The sequence below is a fragment of the Apteryx rowi genome, unplaced genomic scaffold, assembly GCF_003343035.1.
Source record: "Apteryx rowi isolate R43461 unplaced genomic scaffold, aptRow1 scaffold_132, whole genome shotgun sequence".
Taxonomy (NCBI): domain Eukaryota; kingdom Metazoa; phylum Chordata; class Aves; order Apterygiformes; family Apterygidae; genus Apteryx; species Apteryx rowi.
The window spans coordinates 392,631-419,677 of NW_020447553.1; the positions used below are offsets into that span (position 1 = coordinate 392,631).

Consider the following 27,047-nt stretch of genomic DNA (forward strand, 5'->3'; position numbering starts at 1 on the left):
AAAACCTTTTTTTTTCCTTTTTCCTCTCAAAAGGTTAGTGTAGGGGTGTAACTAGCATCGCAAGCCTCTCTGAAACCCAATTAAGTAACTGAATAAATGCCTCTTGACCCTGAGGGACTTTGCCTGCAGTAAAAGATACAGGGATTTGAGCTGCATTGCCTGGGAATTTCTTCCAACACTAACACCCTGGTATTTTCTCTTCTAGCTCTTCTCTTAGGAAGCGCAGCCAGCTCCTCGCATCACGGAGACCCAGCATGAACATTAACTGTGCTGGTGGGACAGGCTGGTCAAGAAATCTGGACTCCAGTTGCTCTGTGGAAAACGTAACTGTAGCAGTTCATGAGTCAGAAGAAAATAACGTGGTGCTAGGAGGTCACAGCCCCTCTTCAGGTCCGAGGTCTGAGGGTGAGGATAATGTGTGTTTACCTTAGAGCAATCTTTAAGGTAGATTTTTTTTTTTTTTGCAAGGTGTTATGTTCTTGCAAAAATGCCAGTGTCCCGAGGCAGCTCGTGCTGATAAAGCTCACTTGCAGCTGGGGAGTGCAGAATATATATGTCCTACTTTGCCAGGCTGGTGGAAAAGACAAAGGTCTAGGTCCTGCTGTCTTGGCAAGATGGGCATAGCCTGTCCAGCCCGCAGCTCCTCCCAAGGTTGTCCCTGAACAGATGAACCAAAACCAGCTGGACTGTGCTGATGAGCTGTGTGACCCCATGGACCAGGCATCAAGCACTGCTGGTCAAAAACACCTCAAGGGTGACGTAGTCATTATCCTAGAGCGTGGCGCGTTTCCCGCATCTGTTTGGGGGGGTGTACTTATTCCTGGCCTTGTCTAATTTCTGTGCTCCTGCTCTTTATCCCTTGCATCCATCATGCTTTAACAAGGGGTGTTAAGCACCATGGATTGTTGGGAAGGTTTTTATCCCAAAATCCAACTGCTGGCTCAATTTGAAAATGCAGCATAGCCTTCTGCTGTATAACGTTACCCTAAAAGTTAAGTATATGTTGATGTGTGACTCTGTTTTCTCATTACACTAGGAAGTTTTAGTATTAAATGATGTTTTCTAATAAATTACATTTTGTCCTTACACTGTTTTTCTCTTGTGTTTAGATCCTGAATGCCGACACGCTGCTTGCCTGGTGAGTCCCCAGATCAGTAGCATGTTGTCTGCTTCTGAAGACACGCACAACTGTCATTTCCAAGACGGGAATAAAAGACAGCCAGAATATTTTAATACCCAAGAACGCCATGGAGGCAGCACTTTGTCTTCAAGCATCAGTTCGCAAACACAGGCTCCGGAGAAAGTGACGCTTGTGGTAGATGGCACTCGATTTGCAGTGAATCCGCAGATTTTCACTGCTCACCCTGATACTATGCTGGGAAGGTGAGTGATTTCTGCCATTTTCAGGACACTTCAGGTGGGTTGAATGTTTGCTAAAATGGAATAAGAACATACTGTTTGTGTTGTGATCTCATCCATATTCATAAGCTAAGCAAGGTTGGGCTTGTTCTACACTGGGCAGTGAGGCCTTGAAAATATGATTAGATGTAGAGAGAAGTCGGTAGATTTCTAGGTAACGCTCTCCCTTCGGTCCAAGTATTTCAACCAATGTGCACTTTTAGCTAGATGTGGATTAATTTTACCTTCTATCCAAGTGTTTGCCGTGTTCGTGAGCAGCACATCTGTTTGCAGCTGATAACTTCCCTTCTAGAATGGAGAAAATGATAATGCTCCATTCCCCTCCTTCTGTTAACTTTTGATATTCTCCCAAGAGAGAAGTTGCTCAATTCCTTCTAACGTGGATTAGACTCTGGAGCCTGTTGATGCAGCTACTAAGAGGAAGCGTTCATTTTTCCGTATTGCCGACCATCACCCTGTCTCTGACCAAAGGCAGCCTAGTTCTGTTGGGTTACTGACCTTTGCGCAGGTCAGCGTGTAAAGCAAGTGGTCAAAAGCCATGTGATGGTTATGTTGCGTAGCCTCAACGGAAGGGCTTTCTTGCCAGGGAGTTTTCTGACCCAGGGTTGAGTGGTCTGTTCCTCTGAGCTGTGGCTCGTTCCACAGAACGAAGCAGCTTTAGCAACAGTCTCAGAGTCCAGCTGTTGTAGGACCTAGCTGAGACAGCTCTTGTGCTTGCTTATTATGCAACAGATTTGAGTATTGGCTTCAAGTTACTGTATACCTGCGATACCGCTGGTTTTGTTTAACCTCAGCGCTCCGATTGGTTTCTAGCGTGGATGCATTTACATTTACTTGTGCATTTATGTAGACTTTTATCTGTTCAGAATGTTTGGACCAGGAAGAGAATATAATTTCACCCGGCCAAATGAAAAGGGAGAATATGAAATTGCAGAAGGAATTAGCTCAGCTGTGTTCCGGACTGTGCTGGTAAGATGATGTTTGCAGATGGGAAAAAACCAATTGGTTTGTCAAGTGTGCAAAGCTGATGCATCTCCCAGGCAACTGTGTATCCCCTGGGACATATTCTTTTATTATTGTTTTGTGTTGCGCTAAAAATTCATAGTAGATTTTGGGATGAATCAGCATTTCAGATATTTGCTCATGTTGCCTTTTACCTTTCTTGTGTCACGCTGTTGTAGTTCCTGAGCTCTGTCCTGGCCTCATGGTTGCATGTAAATGCATATTGCGTATGGGATGTTATGAAACCCCATGTCATGGGAAAAGTTTTAACTGGAGTTCAGTTTGTCAGACCCAAGAGAATCTGCCAGGGGACATAGATTCTTGGACAAACAGGGCTGTTTCTACTCTTCACACAGCTCTTTATTTCCCCTGTAACTAGCAAATATTGGTTAACAGAACAAAAAGCTAATTGAAAATGAGTGATGTCCAAGCTGTTCTGAATTTTCTTTCCAAAACTTGTCCTTTTTATTTGCAGGATTATTACAAAACGGGGATCATTAACTGTCCTGATGGGATTTCAATCCCAGACCTTCGAGACACTTGTGATTACCTCTGCATCAACTTTGACTTCAACACAATCAAATGTCAAGATCTAAGTGAGTACAGAAAGAAATCATTTCTGAGGAGATCTGGATGGTGTGGAGTGCTCTGATCCTGATTCAGTGCACTTTTTAATCATGTGCTTTAGTTTAAACATGAGGGTAGTTCCACAGACGTCACTAGGACTGGTGTACACATTGCACTTAAACTAGTTCCTTTTTTGCTACATGAAACCAAAGTGAAGTGATTGAATCCCGTAGAATGCAGACATCTTGCTCAAAAAAGCAAACTGAAGTTGTAAAACTCCCTCTCCGCCTCTGTTACAAGAGGAGGCTAGAAGAGCTTGCTGTTACAGCCAAGCAAAATGAAGGCTAAAAGAGTTATAACCCCTGTCTAAAATATACCAGAGAACAGTGAATAATTTAAGCTGAAGAATGATGGGCAGAGCAGGCACTAAAGAGAGAGAGGTCAGAAAGCAGTAGAGAGTTCCTAGTCATTGAAGAAATCTGATTGGGAACAGCTTTTTGGGGATGCTGGCAGGCAGAAAAGTACATTTATGGAAGGTGCTATATTGAAATGTGGCATATGGTATCATAGCACAGGCCTTGGTGGCATTTCCTCTGATGAGTGATCACAGAGAAGGCAGAAAATGTGGTTTCAAGTACAGAAATTGTTGCTGAAAATTTCAAGTTAGGTATCATAATAAATTAATTATTCAGTCTCTGTTATCTCACTGTATTGACTGAACCTTGCCGTTTTTTTAACAGTGAAGTAATGGTCCTACAGTGTAATTTGCATCCCATTTTAAATGCAATCTAATGTACATGTTTTTGCCACTTCTGGAGCTGGAGACAATTGATGCATCTGAACGTATGTTTGTTAAGGAGTTTGTCTAAAGAATGAGAGCTGTGCTCTTGAAGGTGCCAGGAAAGTGAAGAGCTGGGACATGTTTTCATATTGTGGGGGGGAAAAAAGAAAAAGCTCATCATGTGATTCATGTCTTGTTAGGTGCTTTGCTACATGAGCTGTCCAATGATGGTGCTCACAAGCAGTTTGATAGCTATCTGGAGGAGCTGATTCTGCCTATAATGGTGGATAGTGCCAGGAAAGGGGAGCGTGAATGCCATATCGTCGTGCTGACGGACGAAGACACAGTGGACTGGGATGAAGATCATCCACCTCCGATGGGAGAGGAGTACTCGCAAAGTAAGGGCTCTCTGTTGATGCTTAAGCGCACGTCAGGTCATGGTGACTCAGCTGTGGCAGCTGCTTTTCTCTTTTCCTGCACGTGCACCTGATACAGCAGCTCCTGGCTCTGTGCTCAGTGCACGCCCAGGTATCTGGGCCTTTGGGAAGAACCCAGCGCCCAAGCAGCAGTGCTCCTCTGGGTAGGGAAGAGATGCTGGCAGATGGAGTCCTGTTCTGCGCGTTCCTCCTGAGCTGGCCGCGGCTAGAGGCAGGATAGCTGGCTAGTTGGAGCTCTGGTCTGACTGGCTGCGGTGGTTCTTATGGACAGCACTCACTGCGTCCCTTCCTTTTGTTTGCCCTCTCCTCCTCAGCCTTTCCCTGGCTCCCTAGTGAGTGAATACTCTTTGCTTTACACACCCATCAAATTCCAGATGGGGGCAAGGCCTGTGACTTCAACACAGCTAGCAATACAGCTTTTTCCAAGTCTCATTCTATCCAGACTATAACATGTATCAATACCCTCCCACCAAGGAAGTTCAGCTAATCCCAGTGATGAGAGTAGATACATGAAGCAGTTCTGGGAAAACAGACCTGTTATTTTGGCACCTCCATAGCTGAGCATGTCAGAAACAGGCAAAAGGTCCGTCCTTGTAGTTTCTAATCACCCTTTTTATTTCTCAAGTCCTTTACAGTTCCAAGCTGTACAGATTCTTCAAGTACATTGAGAATCGCGATGTTGCAAAAGCCGTATTAAAGGAACGGGGTCTGAAAAATATTCGCATTGGCATTGAAGGTAAAAGTATTTCCTCAACCACGGAAATTCTAAAATGGGTCACTCCGTAGTCAATAAATCCTGCTTTCCTATGAATTTGTGCCCAGGGAGACCTCCAATGTGGATTCTTTGGTCTCTAATAAAGGTTGACCTTCCCCTGAAGACTTTCTCCAGGCAGGGGTACTAAGAAGTCTCTCTGTTTTATCACACATTGAAGCTAGTAGAAACTTGGTATCTTCCTTCACCTCTGTCATGTTTTGTTGAAATTGGCCAGGTTGTTTAAAAGTTAAGGGGAACCGATAGCTCCGTAGTGCCAATCTGAAAGCTTTCTGTCCTTAGGACCGAGCAAGCAGAAAAGGGGAATCACACTTCCACCATTCCTGCTGGTCCAAACGTTTACCTAGGGAGCTTAGAGAATCTTGTGTGCTCTCCTGGGGAAGACTATCTCATTTTTATAGTAGTTGTTTGCTCACATAATGGCTAACACTGTGCAGCCATTGATCGTAATGGCCACACACAATGGCTGCGCCCTCATTCTGGAGGAAAGAAAATAGTTTTTCACAAGCCGGTAGTGGTAAATGTGGAATATGAGCATTTGTCTACCAAGTTCCCCTGTGTCCCCTGGTCACTCCTGTCTGGCCATTCTTCTGAGACCCAGTTGTCTCTTTGTGCAAGTCAGAAGAGCGTGGTGCACTGACTGGCTGTCTGTGTTTTCAGGATATCCCACCTGTAAAGAGAAGGTGAAGAGGAGGCCTGGGGGCCGGTCGGAAGTGATATACAACTATGTTCAACGGCCATTCATCCAGATGTCGTGGGAAAAGGAAGAGGGCAAAAGCCGTCACGTCGACTTCCAGTGTGTTAGGAGCAAATCTCTAACAAACCTAGTCACTGTGGGTGATGACGTTTCCGAGGACCATGAGATACTAATGCATCACCCCCCACAGGTAGATGAACTRGACAGGCTAAACGCACCATTCTCCCAAATGGCTGTTAACGATCTACCAGATTAGTCTTGGCTCAGGGCGGATAGGCCTACTTGATCTGGAAACATCTCAGCATAGTTTCATCCCAGGTGATGGAACACAACCTCACACAAGGTGCTTTATCCTTGTTCATGCTCTTACTACGTTGTCTTATTTCAAGCATGTTAATAAAGAGCCACACTCCCTAGTCTAACTGCAATCAAAAGCAACATCTCCTCAAACAGAAAGAACTGATGCTGTTTGCTTCCACTACAAAAGCTTCCAGATTGGTGGGTGCCGAATCTTTTACATAAACTTCTAAAAGAAGAGCAGAAGTATTTAGAATCTCCTTGTCTGATATGGGAGAGGAAATTCCAGGCCTCTCAAGACAAAGCTTTCCTTTACTTTTAGGCACTTAGGTTTGCTTTTGTGATAATCAGTTACGAAGGACCGAACATCAAAGCAAGACAGATTACACCCTTTCATCATGCAGCAGAAATGTAGCACTGTTGTGACAGCAAAATACTGAGGGTGGGGGAATCTGTTTACAGTGCCACCTGGCTTTGCATCCAGTGTGGTGTACTGCTGTTCTCGGGAAAGATGGAACTAGTTTAATAGGAAGCGTGTGCCTGTTCACAGGAATTTCCCCGTATATACTTCTGCATAAGAGGGAATCGCACTGTTTTTAGGGATATTGTTTCTGTTAAATTCAGTAAAACGAGCAATCATGCTGAAGGAAAAAGCCAAAAAAAAAAAAAAAAAGACTGTAGCTGATATTTTACAAACTAAGTAAATCTGTTTAGTAGCAAAATAGATGTAATAAGCTCTCTAGAGGTGACTGTGCATGTTAAAGACTTGCAGTTTTCTTCTCCATCCCCCTGCTAAGACAAAAGCCAGTGGAGGAGCTCTCTGTACAGGCAGGTTAATAGCCAAGTAAAACCTTGGTCCCATCAGCCTTAGTCAAAGTTTCTACTGACTTTCCAAGGAGTGCTCAGCTCACAGGGCCCATTGCAGCTTTGAAAGGCCAGCTGCCTTCTTCCCGGTTTGGAACTGATTGGACCATTTTGCTGTCAGGCAGGTAAGAAATATCAATAATAAAGCAGCCTTCAGGAGGGAAAATGCATGTATCTGGGAACAACTCTCCACTGCTGCTCTGAAGATATTATAGTCTGCAGTTAAGGCTTTGTTCACTTTGGATTCAGGTCCGAAGGAGCTGTGACCACAAGTATATGATGGTATAGATGTCTTCCAAGCTGGTTTAGCTTAGCTAGTTATTGTAGAGACTAGCTGGTCCTGCGCCTGCAGCATGAAGTTTCCTGTAGACTTGCTTAACCCACAGATTAGCTCACAGTGTTCAGTGCTGCCAGGTTAACTGGAATGGGCCTGCCTTACACAGCTATCATTTCTGATGGCAGTGTAGATTTTCTGTACCCAAAGTAGAGTCATAGCCAACTTAGGCATGATGCTGGTGCAAGGAAAATTTGAAAGCCTTAAAAACAAATACATAAAAGGAGAGAGAGAGAGTTCCCAAGCAAAGTTCCCAAGTTCAGGTCAGTTCTGCTCTTGCAGTTGACTGCTATTAAACCTGTACCAATTAGACATCGAGTTACCTGGTCATCCTTAGCAAAATAGAGGCAGGTTATCAGTCTGCCCCTAAATATTTAATCCTTTGTTGTCAGGGTTGCTGCTTCAAGCAGGTTTTCATTGTTCTTTAAAGATCTGTCTGCAAAGTGTAAGATAGACCTAATAGTGAAGATTGTTACTGTTTTGGTGCTAAGGACATTTGTTTTTCTCTGTGTAAGTAACATGACAATATCAAGCACAAGTTACCTTACAGATTTATGAATGCTACTTTAGTTAAAAAGCAAACAAAATCATCTCTGCCAGTGCATACACTTGCTGATGTATTTAGTTCCCATCTGTATGGGTACAGGTTCCGTTATTTGCAATATTTCTGTTCTTAGCTTCTTTCCTAAGTGCAGCAAATAGATTTCTTCTTTTTATAAGTGCCTATGGGAAGATTTCCAAAAGTGCTTAAGGCCCAACTGAGTGTCCAAGGAGTTTAGATGCCCAGGTCCCCCTGGCAACTTTTGAAAAATCCTCCTGCTGTGTCTTCAGATCAGGATGGAGAAGTGTCCTTAAGTGTCTGCACAGAGGTGATGTAGATGGTGTGCAATCACTTTCCATTGTTTCTCTAGATGAGTTTCTAATTTTATAGTAGAGAAAGGTAGATGTATGGAACATTAACCTTCCAGCTAAGGGCTGGACCAAACCCATTACTTGCCTTGGTGATGAGCTGCTCCCCTAAGTCAAGCAAAGGCAGTGGTGAGATTGCCCACCCAGCAGTGATGGAGCTTGACCCCAGGCCCTATGGGTTTTATATTGTGTATTTATTTATTTAGCAGTGTAGGTTTTRAGTAAATGTGTATTGGTATTGACTAGCTGGCTTGGAATTGGAGTTTACACATGTTCTGCTCTATTGACCTGGATGTGCATGTTGTTGAGCACTACCCTACACCTCCTGACCTGTGTCAAGGCGCCAGATGCTGAGCATCTGCCATTGACAGCACCTTATGGGATCTGACAGCTAAGTATCATATTCAGGCACCACAAAATCCATCAAGTGTCTGTCCCCAAGCCCAGTGTTTCTTCCTAGCGAGGCCTATCAGAGGATACAGTCAGCTTGTTAGAAGTGGTGACCCCAGGCACTACTGGAACAGGACCTTGACTGGGGGTTAAAGCCTCTCAATGCCTTGCAGTGACTTAGTACTCTGTGTAACTGGTCCTTCAGCGTGGGATGGAGGGCTACGACTTCCATGCTTTACATGCACTGTTTTGCTGACACTCCAAAAAGCCACTATACTTTATTGGCTTTCCCAGGTAATTAAAGATTAATTTAGGATTTTATTTTTTTAGTAGAGCAACTTCTGTTGGAATGCTAAATCAAGCTGAAAAAATCTGCATTTACTTTCCCCCCTTTCTCTCATCGTCACCTACCATTCAGGTACAAGGTCAAGTTCTGTGTTGTTCTAGCTATACTGAAGTGTTACCCGTGGTATTTACAAACCCCTGCAGATGTACGGTTTCTTTTCTGTATTAAAGTATAAATTATATGTGGCTTGTTTGGCTCTCTTAAAATTATTTTAAATGTGGAGTAGGAGAATGGATAAGGAGGTGGACTGCTAGAAGGTTTTGTTTCCTTGCTTCATAAAGTAGATGTGATTTGTGACACAAAGGTCTTGGAATTACGGAGAGCCTGGACCCCGGCAGCAACCTAGCACAGCAGCTGCACAGAAGTGTGACTACCTATCACACTGAGGACCTCGAGAAAGTTTACCAAGTCACTGCGCTGACATTTGGAAAGCAGCACATAGCACAGGTATGAGACAATACTACTTAACCCACAAATTATGCAGCATATAAAACAGGCCCCGGCGCTATTTTTGGTTAGCGTGCTGTGAAAACATCTCTTCTGCCTACTTCTGTCTTTGGAAGAAAATAGCTTTGGAGCGGGTTTGGCAAGTCTGGTTTTTCTTTCCATCTTCAGTATTGGACATGTTTCAAGGGCTCTTTTGCTGAAGCTTGAGAAGGGGGTTAGAGTTTGCGAGCAAGGTGATAATCCCATTTGGGATTAAGTGGAGTTACTGAGGTTGGTGGTGACATAAACTTGTACTCACAAGTGGAACTGGCAAAAATGTGAAGTTGATTTTGGCCTGTTATGACCCTTCAGTTTTTCAACCAGTTCATATCTTCACTTCCACCACCACTTTTCTCACTGCTTATTATCCCTTTTAAAAATAGAAACAGGAAAGGATAAAAACCAACTTGTGCTGAAGCTGGTAAACTGAAGTGACATTTATGCAATGCAGACACTTAGGCATGAGTAAGGCCAGGGTCACCCCCCCCCCCCTTTCGCCTGCCTAGAAATGCTAAAATCTTCTGAAGATCAGCACTGCCTTTCATCTTTAACAGGGTGTTTATTCTTCCTATGTCTGCTGTGCATCTTTAGGAAATGCAGTCTTGAACCTGTGTTACCTTAGTGGTCTCGTACACAAGCAGCTGATTCTGGAAACACTTTCAAGCCTGTCACTGATTCAAAAGAAAACCTTCCCCAAGAGGGATTCCAGTTTGTAAAAACAAAGCCCGTTAGCAAAATGGTGTTTACTTAAGAGTTTTATTTACACAACACAATGCAAAGATTGTTCCATAAAAAGTTGGCTCCCCCAGCATCGCACACGACATCTGCCAAATTTTACAGTGCAATTTAGTAACAGCTTTTAATTATTTACAGAACACTTTCAACTTACACGTTAAGGCAGAGTCAGGGCACAGTGATAAGAAACACTTAAGTGCAGTTTGGTGCTAGGCATGATACAGAGATGAACTGGCAGCATAACTCACATTCAGATCCACTGGAAATTTAGCTTGGAATTACTCCTGGAAAATCCAGTTGGAAAAAATGCAAGAAAACAGCTGCTTGCAGCTTAAAAGAAAAGAGCTAAAAGATACTTTGACCTTGATTTAGCAGCTAATGAAAAATATACACACAAACCAGCTAATAAAAATGTCTGGCTAACATGTAGGGGGGATGGAACAGGCATACAGAAGTCTTACGCTGTTAGCAGTGAAGTATGGATCCTAGGAACAAGACACTACTCTTTACAGATGTTTACCAACACTAGGAAATAGGAAGCAGGCTTAGGAGGCAACTGTGAGAGAAAACCTACCCCTAGAAAAGGATGTCCAGGACTCCCAGAGGAATGGACTCGTACTGAAAGACAACAGAAGTGAGGTACCCGGCTGCTCTTTGTGCCTTTGAAAAACTTTGCCTTTAACTCAAAAGGTGATAATATGAAAATAAAAAGTAAACAAGTTGAGATTTTAGAAGACAGTTTAAAAAACATGCAGTAAAAATGCATAATACATATTACTATATTTTTCCCCCACAGCAAGTTATCACAATTTATAATTGTATAGCTTCTCTCATCTTTGGTATTTATAAATAAAACTACCAGTCCCTTTAGTAAAGGGCTAATAATGCAACTACTGTCTCAAAATCATTTACTCCTAATCCACAGCAGCTTTAAAGGGTTTTGATTTTTAAATTTTAAGGCAGTAACTAAGCTGTTAGGAATTGAAAGAATTGTTTCGATATTAACAGCTCTTAATTTTCCAATGGTTTTTCTAAGGCAACATTTTCACATGGTTGAAAGAAACCGCAGGATAAGGAGATAGAGCAGTTTGAGAAGTAGGTATCAGTTCTTCCTTAAAAAAAAAAAACTAAAAAAGGGGAGGGGGGAGTAGATGATATTACTGACTAGTTGATGAAGAGCCTGATCCTATAAATCATTACTTCAGTTAGCCCTTATTCTTATGAGTAGCCCCTACTGACTGCAGTGAGCCTGGTACTTATATTAAGGCTATTCTTGCATTTCAGCTTTGTCGGATCCAACTAGTATCTAAACTGCTTATGGCAATTCACTTAACTCCTACCACACATACAAAAAGCACAAAGGGGGTTCAGGGAGAGGACGCTAACACGTTATCACCCAGCTTTAGCTATGTACAGTACTTTCACCCCCCACCCCCCCAATCAGTCCTTCATGATGGCACTTGATTCAAAAGACATCTAGGTAGAAATTCCCTGAAAGCACCTATTAAAAAAAGTTTCACTACAATCCCGTTCTCTCTCACTTGCTAACTTAGAAAGTTAGGACTAAATATAACTGAAAGCCACCATATCACTTTGAAACACTGCTTTAGTTTAGTTTWGTTTTGTCTGTGCTATGTACTTAGTGTTCAGCACCAATAAAAGTTCACAAGAATGTGAAACAGTTCAAATTGATACATGCTTTTAGAAATCTCATTAAATTAAAAAAAATAATAATTGCAAATTAAAGACTGGTACCAGTTAGGCCCAAAGGTTAATGTCACCTGCCACTGGGAGTGCAGAGCTAACTACAAAACAGGTTCAAAGTGGAGCTCATGCTTATAGAGGGGAATTACCAAAAGCTCAACTGAGGCAGAATCCTCCCCCCAAAATGCAGTCGCTTTCTGAGAAAAGTTTAGGCAAAGAAAGGCACTTTGGGGCGCTCCCGGAGAGCGTCCTGATCATGACGGAATGTGCTTTTATAAATKACACGAGGCAATAATCAGAGGGACATGGTGGGTCCCACATCCCAAAACCGACCCCAGGAGGCACTGTCTCTTTGGAACSCTCCAGGGACAGATGGTTCAGCCATGACAGCAAGAGGAACATGGGAAGGAGAAGCCAGACATGCCACCATCAGCAAGACTTTTAAGGAAGAATGTGATACTGCTCTGATGGAAACCAAGAGCAAAAATGCCACAGAAGTTGGTGTCATCTTTGAAAGTGATGAAAATGCAGCAGATACTAAGAGTGGCCAAAAGATGGCAGCAGCAGGAGCAGGAAGCCTCATGGCTGACCCAACTGTACACATTATGCCCACCAATGATCAGGTTAAATGAATTTYCCTCCCTCTCTCTGCCCTAATTCCAGATCCACTTGTGTTACCAGCTGCAGTTTTTATTATCTGCATTGTTTGTATATGCGTCCTTCGATGCAGTAACCAAAACTTGTTGCGCTTTGTGGCAGAAGAGGCCTGTTTCTCTTAGCACTGCTTAGGAAGAAAAAAAAAAAAGTTACACAATTTTTTAATTTAGAAAAATATTAAATGGCTTGAGGGTTGCTGTCTTAGTACCAAAAGTAAAGTGCACCGCAACTTGAGGCCATTGCAATAGAGTYGAGAAATGCTATTAAAAGAGGCTTCCAAGTAGCATTATAAAAAACAGCACTACAAACTAAAGTTAAGGCAATATAAGTTGTGTCCTTCTGCTAGATAGTTTACTGGAGAGTTGTCTACCTCAAGCTTTAATTATTGCTTCATTTCCTCTGTACTAAAGTCCTTTGTCACTGGGAAAACAGTGCTGGCAGAATTGGCAGACTGAGTATGTCACTTAATGCAGGACTTGCAAAACAGTTGATACAAACATCACGCGCTTTACAACGTCAAAGTAAAGGCTTGCTCTCATCTCCTGATGAACTGTACAATCTGGCAAAGAATTCACAAAGAAAACAATCTCTTGCTCCTGAAGCAGCAAAATGTGCTTGCAGCACAGATGACAGCAACATTTTGTGGAAGTTTCCAATGGCGCAGAAAGAACAAATCCTTGGTAATAACCAGGGTGCGTAACAAAACCAGCTYCTGAAATTTTCTCCAAGAGTCCATAGCCCTCATGTTTTCTTTAAAAAAGAAAAAGTTCTTTTACGGGTAGAAGCCCGAAGTAAAAAAATGAAATTCCAAGGCTCAGAAGAAGTCCCAGGTAAAGACTTATTACTTTCCTGCTTTCATATAGGATGGTATTGCTCCTCGGGCTGTCAGACCCTCAAAACGCTTGTAGGTGTAATTGATAAAAACCCAGTCTTTGTTCTTATAGTCAGTCTCTGGGTGGTTGCTTGTGGCCACTGTTAAGACAAAGAGAGAAGAGTTACCGCTGGAAGTCTGAAGTTTATTTTCATACACCACACTAGATTTGAGGGGAGGAGAGAATACTTTAAAAAAAGAAACACCCTAGATATCTAGGCAGAGCAGTTCAGTTCTGTTCTTCAAGCCCAACCCAGAAGAACTGCCGTGGTGTGTGGTTTTGAATAGCTTTTGACACAGAGATACAAGGATCCTCTGAAGAYTTTTACACCAAACCATACCATCCCTTTCTGCTCCCCCCACCACGCTAGGGGTTAGATATGCTAGCAAGAGCTCGGGCAGTGCCCAGAGGTGCTACCTCGCAGCGCCGGGCTCACAGGGCCTGCTGAGCTCACAGCTTCCTGGGAGCTCTGCTATCCCTCACAGATGCCCTTCCTCAGAGGGCTCCCAGCATCATTCCCAAGTCCGCATGCCATCTTCTGCTACCCAAGTTACAGCTCGCAGGCATCTGCATCACCAGACTACCAGCTAACAATTTGATCATGATACTAAATCTAGCATCTGCTATTTTAAGCCTCACATATACACCCTGACAAATTAAATACCTRTGGCTCTATGGAAATGAACAGTAACAGCATGGAAAGTATCTCAATACTATACTAACTGTTATCTTATCTCTTACAACATATATCTAAAGAAAGCCAATGCAGTTATCAAGCACTTCTACATTGCACTTCTGACTTAATATTAAACCAGAGTTATGAGTAAGGCAGAGGAAATAAGAGGCGCATGAAAGAGCCAAGAGGATGTGTCATGGATTTAAGTACAAAACAGTCTTCTAATGCCATTTATGCTTGTATCTATCTGCTGCAGTGAATCAGCAGACCCTCACGAGCTTGACCCCTCATCCAATTTCCTCCAAACTCAGTGTACAGAAAGCCTTGCAGGGTTTAGCCACTACCAGTAAATTAACATTTGTATCACTCCAAAACAACATAATTAACTCTCACTCTGAACTTACTATTGCTTCTTAGTAGATCTAGTAAGACTACTTAATAGTAAGATCCTACTTACTACTAAGATCTTGGGATTCTCTGGTGACAAGAAAGTTGCATTATTCTACTGGAGAAGAAGAAAGATCGTTTACATGCAGAATCAAAGCATTTACCTGTTGGCTTAAGGATATCAGATTCTGGGAATTCATCGAAGTTTGAGGTGTCATCAATGCTTTTAATTTCTATCGAAATTGCAGCAGGTCTCTCTCTGCCAAGAAGAGCAGATTCAGCATTAGGATTTTAAAGGCAGAAGAAAGCAGGATTCAAACACGTTCTATTTCATAATAGACTCAAAGACTGAAGGTACCTAAACCTTAGCAAACTTGGATCGAGGCCCAAACTACTCTCACCCACGCCTAGATACCATACAGAACTCCTCCCATGTCAGTCAAGCTGCTCATTTCTGCTGAACAGGACTAGCTTTAAAGAGTCAATACAGAAGAGCAGCTGCCTTTTCTGCAAGGCATCTTACCTGATATGCTCCCAATCAACCCCTTCAAAGAACAGGTTACTCTTTATTTCCTCCACACCAGATGCACCAATTCTGTGCTCCCATTCACAGCAAAATCTGGGATGGAAGGAAGAATGAAAATGAAGGAAGAATGAAAACGAAAGCATTCCATTTAGAAATGGAACAGCTTTCTGAGCTGATGCTCCTACAGTTTCTTAACACCCTATAAATGGAGAAGGTTAAGAACTCCCACTTCAAAAACAACATACAAAGTTATGGTCAGGAATGTCATGTCAAATGCTGCAATTAAGATGCAGTATTCTTTCATGACAGAGTCATGTGCCTTTTCAGGACCAGTATAAAGCAGGAAAACATATAAAGCCTAACAAGCTAGACATTTATATTTTTGTCCTGAGAACAGATTAGTGATTGAAAATATTAGGTACATGGAGGAAAAAAAAAAAAGAAAAAAAAAAAAAAAAGGAGCAAGAGTCAGCATGCACTGGGATACATTTGTATGCTCCAGTGCATACAACGTCAAAACCATTCCTATGTTATGAAGCTAGCTCTGGCAAAAAGATTTAGTCACTTCCAAGAAAAGCTTGCAGAGAAGCTAAAGAGCAGAAACATTCAGATTTTGCCAAACCAGCAGCACTTACAGGGGAGCTCAGCTCCTTTTTAGCACAGTTCAGTCAGGGCTCCACTAAATTAACTCAGACACAAATATATTTGATTTGGGAGCTCAGCAGTTGATGCATGTGCATAGCAAGGTAAGTAGCACTCTTAAGCATCAGTTTTTTTAATGTGAAACCAGATATGAGAGGTATTTAGTACAGTTTGCATGACAAGAAAATTAGCAATAAATTAACTGGTAAACCTTATGACTGGCACCTTAAAATAAGATCCTTTGCTTTATCAGATATCGGAACTTCTGGAGGAAACGTGAGAGTCTCTTTCCAATTCATTACTTTCTTATATGTTTCTTGAGGAGTCTCAGAACAGAAAGGCGGATAACCTGAAAAGAAATAAAAATATTATCTTGTATAAAGCAAAAATAGTTCCTGTAACTACTGAAATCTACACTGCACCAGTTAGAACACACCTCAAAAACCATGCAAGGAGCGAATGCTTTGAGACTGACCACAAGCACACAGAGACAGCTGATATTCTACAATTCCTGCTTCAAACTAGCGCACTGCCTATTTCTTACCAATTAACATCTCATACATGATGACCCCAAGTGACCACCAGTCACAAAGCTTGTTGTATCCGGTCTGCATGAAAACTTCAGGAGCAATGTAATCTGGGGTTCCCACAGTAGAAAAAGCCTGAAACAAATAACCTTCAGTTACATATCTTTAGAGAAAACTGCCTGCTATGGAACTGGGAGCTTATGCAAAAATGGTCATTTTGAAGACGACTCCAGATTCTCCGTTAAACCTTTAGCAAAGGTGTTTAGAACTTTTATTTCAAGATATGTAGAAACAAAGTCAACATGTTCATGTGAAGGAGTCTGAAAACACCTTCAGAGAAATAGGGAAAGTTATCATTGTCTACATAGAGCTGGGAATGGGCCACTAACCTTTTGTTATATTGAAAGTGGCAAGAACAGTTAGTTTTAGCTAGAAGGCATCATATATCAGAGTAACCAACTATGGCAGCCCCAATCTCAGGCACACAGGTCACCAGCTCTTTGGCAGATGGATGAAGGACAAACTAGAGTCACTCCTCTTTTTAAGAGAAACAGCACAAGTCTTTCTTTCATCATGGTTTAGAAATCTGAAATGAATTAATGCCAGTCATTTAAATACCTGTGCCATTTGAATGCAACAGGCTCAGCAGAGAATACTTCCACACAGGTGAAGTGTACTTACCAACTGACGTCTATTTCTCTTCCATGTTTCTGCTTTCCTCTTGGAATTCATGTTCTGGAAAGCTAAAGGRGATTGGAATATATGTGACTGAATCCTACTGGTCACCCCACATACAGTTTTCCCCCCAAACCACTGCACTGCTTAAAGTCTCCTTTTCCAACATCAAAAGAAGTAGTCRGGTCCTAGACAGACCACCCAGTTTGTATTCAGCTGTGCCAGGAAGAGGTTACAGTCCCCAGGTGCTCATCACTGGCCCCTGCAGCCAAAGGTTACCATCATCCAGATGCTAGAGCTATTTGTAGAAGCACGCCTTAATTCACTCCACAGAAGATAAAGCAACATCAAGCAGAGATGAACTAGTAAAGCTGCCTTAACCTTGCCTTGCTCATTTTACCTGGAACAATCTACGTGGCACCTCCAGAAGATCAAAGTGATCAGCACCCTCTAGCAGGAAGTGGCAGCTAACAGTTAAGAGCAAGCAAGGGATGTAACCTCTTCCACCAGTACAGACAGGTGCAAAGAGCACATCTGTCAATACCCTAAATTCACCAGCAACTTCCAAACCTGTAACTGCAACATACTCATTTTGAGTACTATTGATAAAATGTTGTCAAGACTTTCATTAGAGAGCCATGCTTTCAAAGGTTTTTTTTTTTTTTAATACTTTAGGATCAAAGTTATTCTCCTTGAGAAAACATCTGAATGTTCAAAGAGACTCAGATCTCACTTGTTAATTCAAATAACACATGAAATACAGCTAGCATCTACCAAGTCACGCTTAAGTTTTCATGTGAGGTTTATTACACATGGTAAGGARGGCTACAGCAGAAATCTGTTTGACAGATAAACTTCTGGAAATGCAGACTCCAAGCAGTTAAATAACTGTCTTGCACTTAGAAATGTTCCAGCAGGGTTTGCCCTGTTCAGCCATGTGTTTAGCTAATTAGACAGTTACAGTATTTTTTTGGCTAGCTATATTTATATAAATAATGTTCCCCTGATAACTTCTTCACAATTTAAGCTCAGTGAGAATTCAGACATCTGCTGCTTGCATACATTAAAGTAACAAATTATTTTTATGAAGATGTTTTACAGAAAATCAAAACTACACCTTAAGGTACAGTGTTGATTATTAGACACCATCTGCGGTCTTCTAAGCTCATACTAAAATCAGTTATGTCAGGCCCCAAGAGGAAGTACACAGATACTGCTTCTGAAGCCAAATAACTTACTGAAGTCACTGGGAAGACTGTGGTTCAAGTTTCTATAAAACTCTGTTCTGTGAGCTTTCTTTAGTCCAGTGCACAGACCGAAATCTGATAGTTTCACGTGGCCCTAGAAACGAAAAGGCCCCAAATACAAAAATATATAAGACATTATCATAACGAGTATACTTTTCCACTTCTTCCCCCTTCATTTTGTATAATAAGTATGTGTAGTGTTTTGGCTTTTCTGGTTTTAGCCTAAGACTTGATGTGTACCCAGAATCAAGCTATTAATACTTTCTTCACTGCTACACAGAGAAAGCCCAGCAGCCATTTACTTCTCTTCCAAGAAACCTCTGCTCCTGCAAGCTACTGACTGCTTCAGACTGAAAGCCAATGTCTCCAGAGGGAGCTGTAGTCCCTGGATTGTGTATTGACATCGCTGGATAGGAGGAAGAATCACCTTAAGGTCAGTTACTGCATCTGTCCTAGTGCATAATGCAAGACCACACTGACTGTGTGGAATTTTTTCTTCCAAATTTAAGATTAACCTCATTTTTCATGCCCTGAATCTATCTACGTCTAGATGCACACATACTGAACTAAAACAGTAATTCAAGCACTGCATTATTAGCTGGCTAACACTAAAATGTAAGTATTTACTGTTGGCAAGCTTTTTCCAAACAAGCTAAATTTTAAGCAAACTTCCAGTTAGCAATAGGAGGAGAATGAAATAGCCAAGCTTTCTGCAAACTGCCTGCAATAAACATCTAGAAGCAATCAAGTAACTTGACCAGACTTCAGAAATATGTCCTTATTCTGAAACAGAAAATAGCTCAGCTTTCAGGCTCGCTAATCTAGTAGCTACATCCTTCGCATTTGCTATGATCATCTTCTCAGTRTCTGGGAAGCATGCGCATAACAGATGCGAGAAGGAAACATCTTGACTAGAAGGGGAGAACTGAAACCGACTGTATGTTTTAAATTGCTGCTGAAATAACCAAAAATAGCTGAAACAACTGTCACAAGAAAATTCATCATAAGTGAGGTACTAATACAGTTGAGGGTGGAGAGGTCAGTCTTTGTTTTTCTCCGCAGGGATATGGCAGAGATGCCCTCGAAGGTTAGGAGGAAGAGGGCTAAGTAAGAAGCGGTGACTTCTTTCACAATTCTCAACACTAGTTCAGGTCAATATTAAAAATTACAAGACCTATTTACCAAGGGGTTAGTACCTACCTTGCTATCCAAAAGAAGGTTGTCTGGTTTGATATCGCGATGGATAAAACCCAGCTGATGAATAGAATCAATGGCTAGCACAGTCTCAGCTATATAGAACTGTGTCTCCTCTTCTGTTAGGGTATCTTTTTTCATCAACAGCGTCATCATATCTCCTAGAAGCCAGCCCCACAAATAGCAAAGGTAAATACAAACTAATACGTGAGCTCCAGTCTCACTAATTTTGAAGACATTTACAAAGAAAATAACTAAGCTATTAGAAACCTCATGAAATCTAAACTAATTTTTTTATAAAGTAGTAAAAAGAGTTGCCCAGCCCTTATGTGACTTAKCAAACTTTTGTATTTTGCTTTGAATCACTGTAGGTGGAAAGGCTTGTCCTGTAGTTGCATTAAAGCTCTAATAAGACAGTTAAATAGCATGAAGATGAAATCCCTGTATAGAAACATCCCTCAAACAAGAGTCAGCTACAGACAGCCACTCTTGACTGCATAACTGGATCACAGATTAAAATATATATTTTTGGCTACAGAGCTGCTACAAAAACCAGACTGCTTTGTGCAGCGTCATATCAGAAGGCATTCTTGTGGTTTCATCAGTCACATATATTACATGTTTTCAGTATGACTTTCTTGTTAAGTGAGCTGCAGTAGCATTATCCTTCGAGGACAAACATCACCTTTTGAAAAAAAAAAAAAAAAGATCTCGAAAGTTATTTCTGCTGCAAGCCAGCTAAAAGCAAAAGGATAGAAAATAAAAAGCTGGCTATGGTTCTGGGGATAGCCATCACACAGTAAGGATAACTAGCAGAACATTAAGGCCAAGCATCAAACATCTGCAGCTAGTAGACACAAGCAGATAACTTTGGGCCTGACCCAACAAAGCTCAGAACCCTAACTCCTAAAAGCAGAAAGCTTTAGGAGTGACTTGTTTCTTCACAAAGTAAGGTCCAGTACAAACAGCGCTGTATGGTACTCTAGTCCCAACAATAAAAGACAAGATTTGTAATTACGAGATTAGACCTCCACAGAACAAAKGGAAAGTAACCTTTTGATTTCAGGTAATTACCTCCAGGCAGGAACTCCATGATAAGGTAGAGGTTTAGCTTATCCTGGAAACTATAGAACATTTTCACAACCCACAAACTGTCTGCTTCCACTAGAATGTCCCGCTCTGCACGAATATGGCCAACCTGGAGATATATGTATGCATTTCATTAATTACAAGCCTATGTTTTACTAGATAAATTTATTTCATAGACAATTCAAGTATTATTTTGAAAAGCATTAAATATTGAAAATATAACAGTCAAAACTTCTGCTTGAGGGCAGAAACCTTCAAAACATCCATAGATTCACCACTCAAATATTTTCCAGGTAATAAAATAGCATAGCACCTTTGAAAACAGATTCACAAAGCATGTTTCTGACAGCAGAAAGGTCAGCAGCTTTGGTTAAACTCACTGCCATATTTTTCCAGACTATTTAATTTTTTTAATCTGATAAATTCCACTGAATACCTGCTTTTCATCCTACAACATGAAGTTCTGAAAGACCCTTTATTTTCAAAAATTTCTACTGGAAAGCTTATGGGGATTTTTTTCTATGAGCATTTACACCTGAATAAACTTTTGCAGTTATAGTTTGACTTTTGCTGCCATACATTAAGAAATATGTAGGAGGACAAGAGAGCACTAACCTGTTTTTTTTAAAACAAAAGTTCAATCTAGAGAAACTTAAACCACCCCACTGAACAATAAGGTTCCAAAACCCCACATCTACATTTTACTCTTTTAATTGTTAAGAAGTTTGGGTCCCCTTCAAGTCAGAACTGTACATGTGATATGTAACACTATAAAAACACTTAAAACTACTTGGATAATAGGCCAGTCCAAAACACAATTTATTTCCATGTGAAGAATCAGGAGATAGGAAATAAAAGTTACAGAGTTCTGAGAAACATATGGTTGATTATATAAGCAGGTTAATCCTGTATACAAAAATATCCCATTTTTTCTGATCTTTAAAGAACTAGTTCTTTTCTAAGCAGTTAATATGTCCTTCAGATATGGCTTCAACCTACTCGCACAGATTTAGACCAGAGCATTTATTTAGCAGTGCTGCATAAAGCTCGTGTGTGAGCACACTGTTGCTTGTTTTTTAGGCAAGTACTTTGAGAAATGGGAACCAACTCCTGATTTTTATGGAACACACACAGAGCACTTCCTAGATTAATCCCAGGGCTGAACAAGAAATGATTATTTCAGACCACTATATTCTCAGAAGTACTATCAGAGAAAAGCCTAAAAATGTTAAATGCCACTACTTTGGATGTCCCTCAATTAAGTCAAAACCATTCCAGCAGTCTTACCACTTTGATATTTACATCTGATTCCATGAATGAGAAATGCGGTAAACCACTGAGCTGATGTCTGTCCTGAAGCATTTGCACATGCGATGGTAAAAGTACATATAACGTACATCATAAAATTACAAAAAGGAACATAAGTCAGATATATACAGCTGTCCTTTTGTTTTGTTTGAAAGACAAATCTAGTCCTTAGAAAAATGATCTGCTTCACCACGTTTTCAAGTACAAACTGAGTTCAGTCCTACCCTGCTTCAGACTGAAGAGCATCGAAGAAAGTCTGTTACAGTTGCAGCATCCATTAAGACCAAGCAAGGCATTGCAGGCAACTGAGCATTCAGTTACATACCATAGCGTAGAGTTATAGCCTGTCACCGCTACTGTGAGCCTATTTAGATGAAAACTATATATTCTTCAAACATTTACATTTGTGACAAAGAGAGCTAAAAAATAAAAAATAAGCAGACTTGAGAGAAGCCACTAGATGACTGGTCCTTATGAATTCATAGGAGATTTTTGTTTATTCCCTCAATAAAGACAAAAAAAAAAAAATCAGCACAAGTTTTTAGCTAGRAAACAGACTACAGGTACCCATTACTCCTCTGTACACACCACAATTACATCCCAAAGTCATCTAAAACAAGGATGGTAATGTTGCTACTTAATATGGTTATTCACCTGCTCTTTTTCAAGCATATCAGCTTTGCGTAATATTTTCATTGCATAAACATGTCCTGTATCTTTCTTCTGGACAAGTCGCACCTGGAAAAGTATGCAAAAATTTGAGTCAAGTACACCATTAGCACCACAACTATTCATAAATTTCAATATCAAGCCCTTAAAACAGATATGTGGCTTCTCTTTCTTGAAGTCCTATCAGATTGCTAAAAACTGGCATTACTTAGTGCATAGTAATGGCATGCAAGTTCTGTTAATTCTAGGACATCAAATCATTTTAATACAGATGACACATTCAGCAACCACTCAACTAAATTAGACGGTCCAAGGCCACTTTCCCAGAAAAAGGCCACCTCAATAGTAAGTGGCCCTTCAGTTCTCACTGTTCTGTAAAACCAGCCCCAGAAGGTCTGAATTCAAAGTACACTGCCCAACTTGCATTTAGCTTGCCTATCAAGTCCTTTGCAACAGTATTAATGTTCATTTAAAGCACAATGTTTTAAAACCAGCATTGATTAGGCATAAAGACAGATGTATGCAACTGTTAAACTAAACCGATCTGCAATTATTGCACAATTTATCTTTGACTTGTGTAAACTATTTAAGTCTTTAACAAGTATCATTGTCTTTTGAAAAAGGACATCTTTTCTGGATTTACCTCTCCAAATGCTCCTCTGCCTATTACTTTTAAGGACTCAAAGTCTTCCAAACCCAGCCTTGTTCTCTTTAGACGAAGAAACTCTGTCTCCTTCTGCGCGTGTGCTGACCTCCTGATTCTCTTCTGGAGTTTACAAAAAAGGCACAGTGAGAATTCTGCAGTTAGGTTCTGTACAGATGACAGCAATCCAAGATGCTAGATCTCCATTTATAAAAAAAAATCACTTGTATTATCTAACCATTAAAATCATTTTTTCCCATATTCATTACCTCTTCATCTTTTAAGCCTTCTTCTTCCATCATTTGTTCTAGCTTCTTTTGTCTAAAGCAGAGACAGAAATTAGGAAAGAAAAGGTTGAATCTTTAACATTTTTTCTTAATTGCATGCACATATCCAACACTTCTGGCTTTGCTGCTCTGAAAAGAGGATGTAATGCCAGCAAATAACAAGTGTAAATGATCAGCTGTATAAAGGAGAGTCAGGCATAAGATTAATTTTGAAGAATCTAACCTTACAGTTTTCCTGTTCTAGCTCTGTCCTCTCTAATTTCAAAAATTTAAACCTGCCTGCCTGCCTGGAATTTCATGCATCTTATTCAAATGTATGTTTTTGCTGCATAGGCACATAAATTGAGGAGATCTGGATTAAATTCTTGGCTTTCTCTTCGACAGCTGAGCAAGTCACTTAAGGCCAGAGCCATATAAATATTAAGCACTGAAGTCTCATTTATTCCCGGGAGAATTAAGCTCTATAAAACCTTTGTGGATCTGCAATGCAGTATCTCTGCATCTCAAACTCACCATGTGCAAAATGAAAAAAGTTTCTCTCTACTTCCTAATACTTGAGATGCTCAAAATACTTGGGGAGAGGGAATGTGTCAGTACACATTCTCCCCCTTAAAGACTATTTCTTCCCCTTAAAGAATATTTCAAGCCTTAGTACAAAATGATTATGTGGGGGCAAAAAAGGAAAGGAAACGAGGCTTCAGAGGGGAGAATGGCTTCAGGGAACGTTTGTTATGATTACCTTGTGGGAACTTTTCCCAGCACTGATCACATCAATAGCTGGCTGAAGTGGGTTTTGTGTGTGTTTGTTTTTTTGGTATGACATTAAAAGCATACCAAATAATTCCTTCTTTTTATGCAAGTCATTCTTTGCAAGATCCCCTTCCGGTCTCTCCTATGCTACTAAGCAGCTGCTACTATGTGATAGTATTGTGGGCTACTGCTTCCAGAATCCAGCACGTTTAAACTGATTTGCCCTTATTTAAGTACCCAGTCAGCACTGTCCGGTCATCCCATTTCACACTCGAAACAGCGACTCAGACAGCAGAAGAGGACTATTCCTGCAGGACACAGCACTAAGTAGCTCAGAATGACTGAGCAAAGCTGAAGTTCTCCTAAATACCCTTAATGGGTCCTATCTGCACTTCAGTGTACATTTTATCAATGTTATTTAAAGTCCAAATTGCACATCCTCATGCACATGTTTAAAACCACACAACTTATGAAAGTCCATTATGTTTCTTCAGAAAAAATCTTGGTCTTCAACAACAACAACAAAAAGTCATCACTGAGGTTTTGGGAATAGAGAGCAGTACTCATAACACAAAGCAAGAACTATACAAAGAGAAAGCAATGAATTAAATCAGTGATATTTTTCTGTTTTCTCTCATTATTAATTTGAAGTCTTGAAGAACTTGGTATTTATTTCCAAATTGCTTCTTCGTTTCTGCCATTCCTGTAGTTAGCAGCCATTCACTTGGATCAAGTTAGCTTTTTTTAGCTCTAAGTCTGACAGCAAAGGAACATCGAACCTTTCTGAAAATTCTGATTATAGACTACGYTGCAAGTTGGGAATACGTCACAAGTCCCAGCGCTACAATTTGAGGGTATTCAGCAAATTAGAAGGTTCCAGTCAAAGGAAAACAAAAATAATACATCTCAGTTAAATCACTTTTTATATTTTGACTGATACATTTCAAGGGATGTGATAAATTCAGCTAATTCACAGGCAAGAAGTTAGCATGAAATGACATTAAATGACGTCCGTATAGCAATTGCTCATTGCCTTTGAAAAGATTAATCTTCCCTTATCAGCTGACTCTATCACAAATTACAACCCAAAATGAAACGGATGCCATGAGTTTTAAATTACAACCAGAGACATCAAAAGGGAAGAGGCAATAAAACAACAGTAGACAGGATAAGCATTTGCAAATGCTGGCTTTTTACTTCAGAACTGTACTTGAATGAGTCTATAGTTTCTACTTAGTCACATGATCAAATATACACTTTTTAAAACTTGATGACCATCATCTCACTTTTGCATTTGCAAGCATGTTTCAGGTTATTTCAGAAGAGACTCAAAAAGCTCCAGCCTAAACTACACTGGGATCCAGAAACCCAGCAGTTACCTCTGGACGCTCATGCCAAGCCGCATCTAGGTACTTGTCTCATGAGTTTAGGTACCTGCTCAGCAGATTTTTTTTTCTTGCTTTGGACCCAGACAGCTAAAATTCAGTTAACGTTTCTTTTGGGATCTTAACCAATTTGGGATGGAAGCAAGAAAGATTTTTACCTCATCTCCCGTTCTTCATGCTGTGCAATGAGATTGCTATAGAAGTTTTCTAATGTCACCTTTGTCATTGTAACTCGCTCCTTGGTGTGATTACTCATGGATGAGCAGGGCGTTGGGCCTGTCATTGCCATGGCTATTAGAAAGAAAAAGGGAGGAAACATTTGACATTAGAAATGCCAAATAACCTTCAAACGAGAACTACAATCAATTAAGCGATGCTGAATCACAGAAGCCAGAGCTAAATTTTAGTATTAACAGCAGAGAAGGTGATAACAGTCCAGTTGTCTAAGCTACAACCAAGTAGTGAAAAAAATCTTACAAAATAAAGGTACAAGTCAAACTTCCTGTTTTGAACATTTTTGATCTGAAAATAAGAGGGAAGGAAACTTAAGAAACACGATGGCTCAAAACCCACAGTTTTAGGCAGTGCTGCAGATGTTTTGCATTTCTCCCAATATTTTCTCCCTATCATTCATAAATACTAAAAGTTCAAAAACATCACACTGAAACATCTAATCCAGAAGTTCCTCTTCCTTTGACCCTTGCAGAAATAAAATCATCAGTTGCATGCTGTCTCCTCTACTGTGAGAGTTATCAAAATCCTGAAAGTTATCCCAATAATGGAGCAACTGAGAAAGAAAAAGAAAGCATTTAGTTGCTTAAAACAAACAAACAACAAATACTAGTTTAAGTGACCTGTATTTACACACTGAATTCTCTTAATATATCCGAGTACGCCAATTCCATCTTGCAGCACAGCCCTGGGGCATACCTACAGCCTAACTCTGCTTTCTAAAACACATTCAAATTCAGAGCAGTCAAATGCAAAATTATATTTTAGCCTACATTTACTGGTCACAATGTAACTGGTAGTAACATAACTGAAGTTTGTAACTAGAAATTGCAGAAAAAGGTAGGTTAGATACACTTCCCCTTTTTACAAATATTAGGTGCTGGCAAAATTGGATTTTTCCTGTTTACTTTTTACAGTTATTTATAAGGCGTCGTTGTATCTTTACAAATGATATTCTTTACAAACCATAACTGTTTGGTTTGCTTATAGGTTTCTTCACAGAAAAGATATAATGAGGGAACCGGTAAGAACCGCTGGCAAGACTTTTCTATTTATTTATTTATTTATTTTTAAAGGCAGAGTTATGCCCTGATGGAACAGCAGCTCTTAAGTGACACTACATGAGGAAGCAGGGTCACGTTCTCCCCGCAACACTGCGGAGACTGTGTTAGAGACCTGCGTGCTGTGAGTGTGTTTTTATGAAACCTGTGCCTCTAGCCTTCAGTTCCTAGAAAAGAGAGTATGGAAATTATCTAGTAGAAGCAAGTTGGAAGGGACACCCAAAAAAAAAAAGAAAAAAAAAAAAGAGAGAGAAAGTATGAAACTCAAACGCAGCGGAACCACCTGTTCGCTGTTAGATGCGCTGACCCCGGGGACGGACACGCAAAGAGCAGCTAGAGGGGAGGCTTTGCCCCAGGACCGTCACCCCGCGCTCGCCCGAACAAACGACCCCAGCGGGCGACAGGTAACTTCGGTCCTGCCCGGAGCGGCGGCGGCGGCGCCCGGCAGCATCGCCGCGGCCGCCGGGAGCGGGCGGGCCCC

The 27,047-nt window shown here is 40.8% G+C and overlaps 3 protein-coding genes across 14 annotated transcripts in view; 2 read left to right on the forward strand and 1 right to left on the reverse strand.

Moving 5' to 3' along the window:
• Positions 1–8,996, forward strand: part of KCTD20 (potassium channel tetramerization domain containing 20) — a 28,951-nt gene extending 19,955 nt beyond the window's left edge. For all 11 annotated transcript variants that reach the window (XM_026056608.1, XM_026056602.1, XM_026056597.1 and 8 more), the window contains 7 exons: positions 206–405; positions 1,110–1,383; positions 2,286–2,388; positions 2,897–3,017; positions 3,970–4,167; positions 4,832–4,942; positions 5,639–8,996. In XM_026056608.1, coding sequence (XP_025912393.1) covers positions 255–405; positions 1,110–1,383; positions 2,286–2,388; positions 2,897–3,017; positions 3,970–4,167; positions 4,832–4,942; positions 5,639–5,931 — 1,251 coding nt within the window. In that variant the 5' untranslated portion in view covers positions 206–254 and the 3' untranslated portion in view covers positions 5,932–8,996. The remainder of the gene's footprint in view (positions 1–205; positions 406–1,109; positions 1,384–2,285; positions 2,389–2,896; positions 3,018–3,969; positions 4,168–4,831; positions 4,943–5,638) is intronic.
• A 176-nt stretch (positions 8,997–9,172) lies between these two features.
• LOC112961446 overlaps positions 9,173–27,047 on the forward strand; it is a 28,324-nt gene continuing 10,449 nt past the window's right edge. Inside the window, exons 1-3 of one of the 2 annotated variants that reach the window (XM_026056654.1) lie at positions 9,173–9,262; positions 18,230–18,382; positions 26,582–26,690. Coding sequence is in view for 1 of the 2 variants with exons in the window: in XM_026056651.1 (XP_025912436.1) it covers positions 26,824–26,970 (147 nt within the window). In the remaining variant the exon portion in view is untranslated. The other variant, XM_026056651.1, reaches the window with a different exon arrangement.
• The window catches only part of STK38 (serine/threonine kinase 38), a 17,301-nt gene continuing 294 nt past the window's right edge, over positions 10,041–27,047 (reverse strand). Inside the window, exons 2-14 of the mRNA XM_026056594.1 lie at positions 25,433–25,565; positions 23,122–23,173; positions 22,853–22,975; positions 22,195–22,278; positions 20,218–20,341; positions 19,150–19,304; positions 17,941–18,043; positions 16,709–16,770; positions 16,045–16,162; positions 15,726–15,849; positions 14,856–14,951; positions 14,497–14,591; positions 10,041–13,369 (exon numbers count right to left, since the gene is read on the reverse strand). Coding sequence (XP_025912379.1) covers positions 13,239–13,369; positions 14,497–14,591; positions 14,856–14,951; positions 15,726–15,849; positions 16,045–16,162; positions 16,709–16,770; positions 17,941–18,043; positions 19,150–19,304; positions 20,218–20,341; positions 22,195–22,278; positions 22,853–22,975; positions 23,122–23,173; positions 25,433–25,563 — 1,398 coding nt within the window. The 5' untranslated portion in view covers positions 25,564–25,565 and the 3' untranslated portion in view covers positions 10,041–13,238. The remainder of the gene's footprint in view (positions 13,370–14,496; positions 14,592–14,855; positions 14,952–15,725; positions 15,850–16,044; positions 16,163–16,708; positions 16,771–17,940; positions 18,044–19,149; positions 19,305–20,217; positions 20,342–22,194; positions 22,279–22,852; positions 22,976–23,121; positions 23,174–25,432; positions 25,566–27,047) is intronic.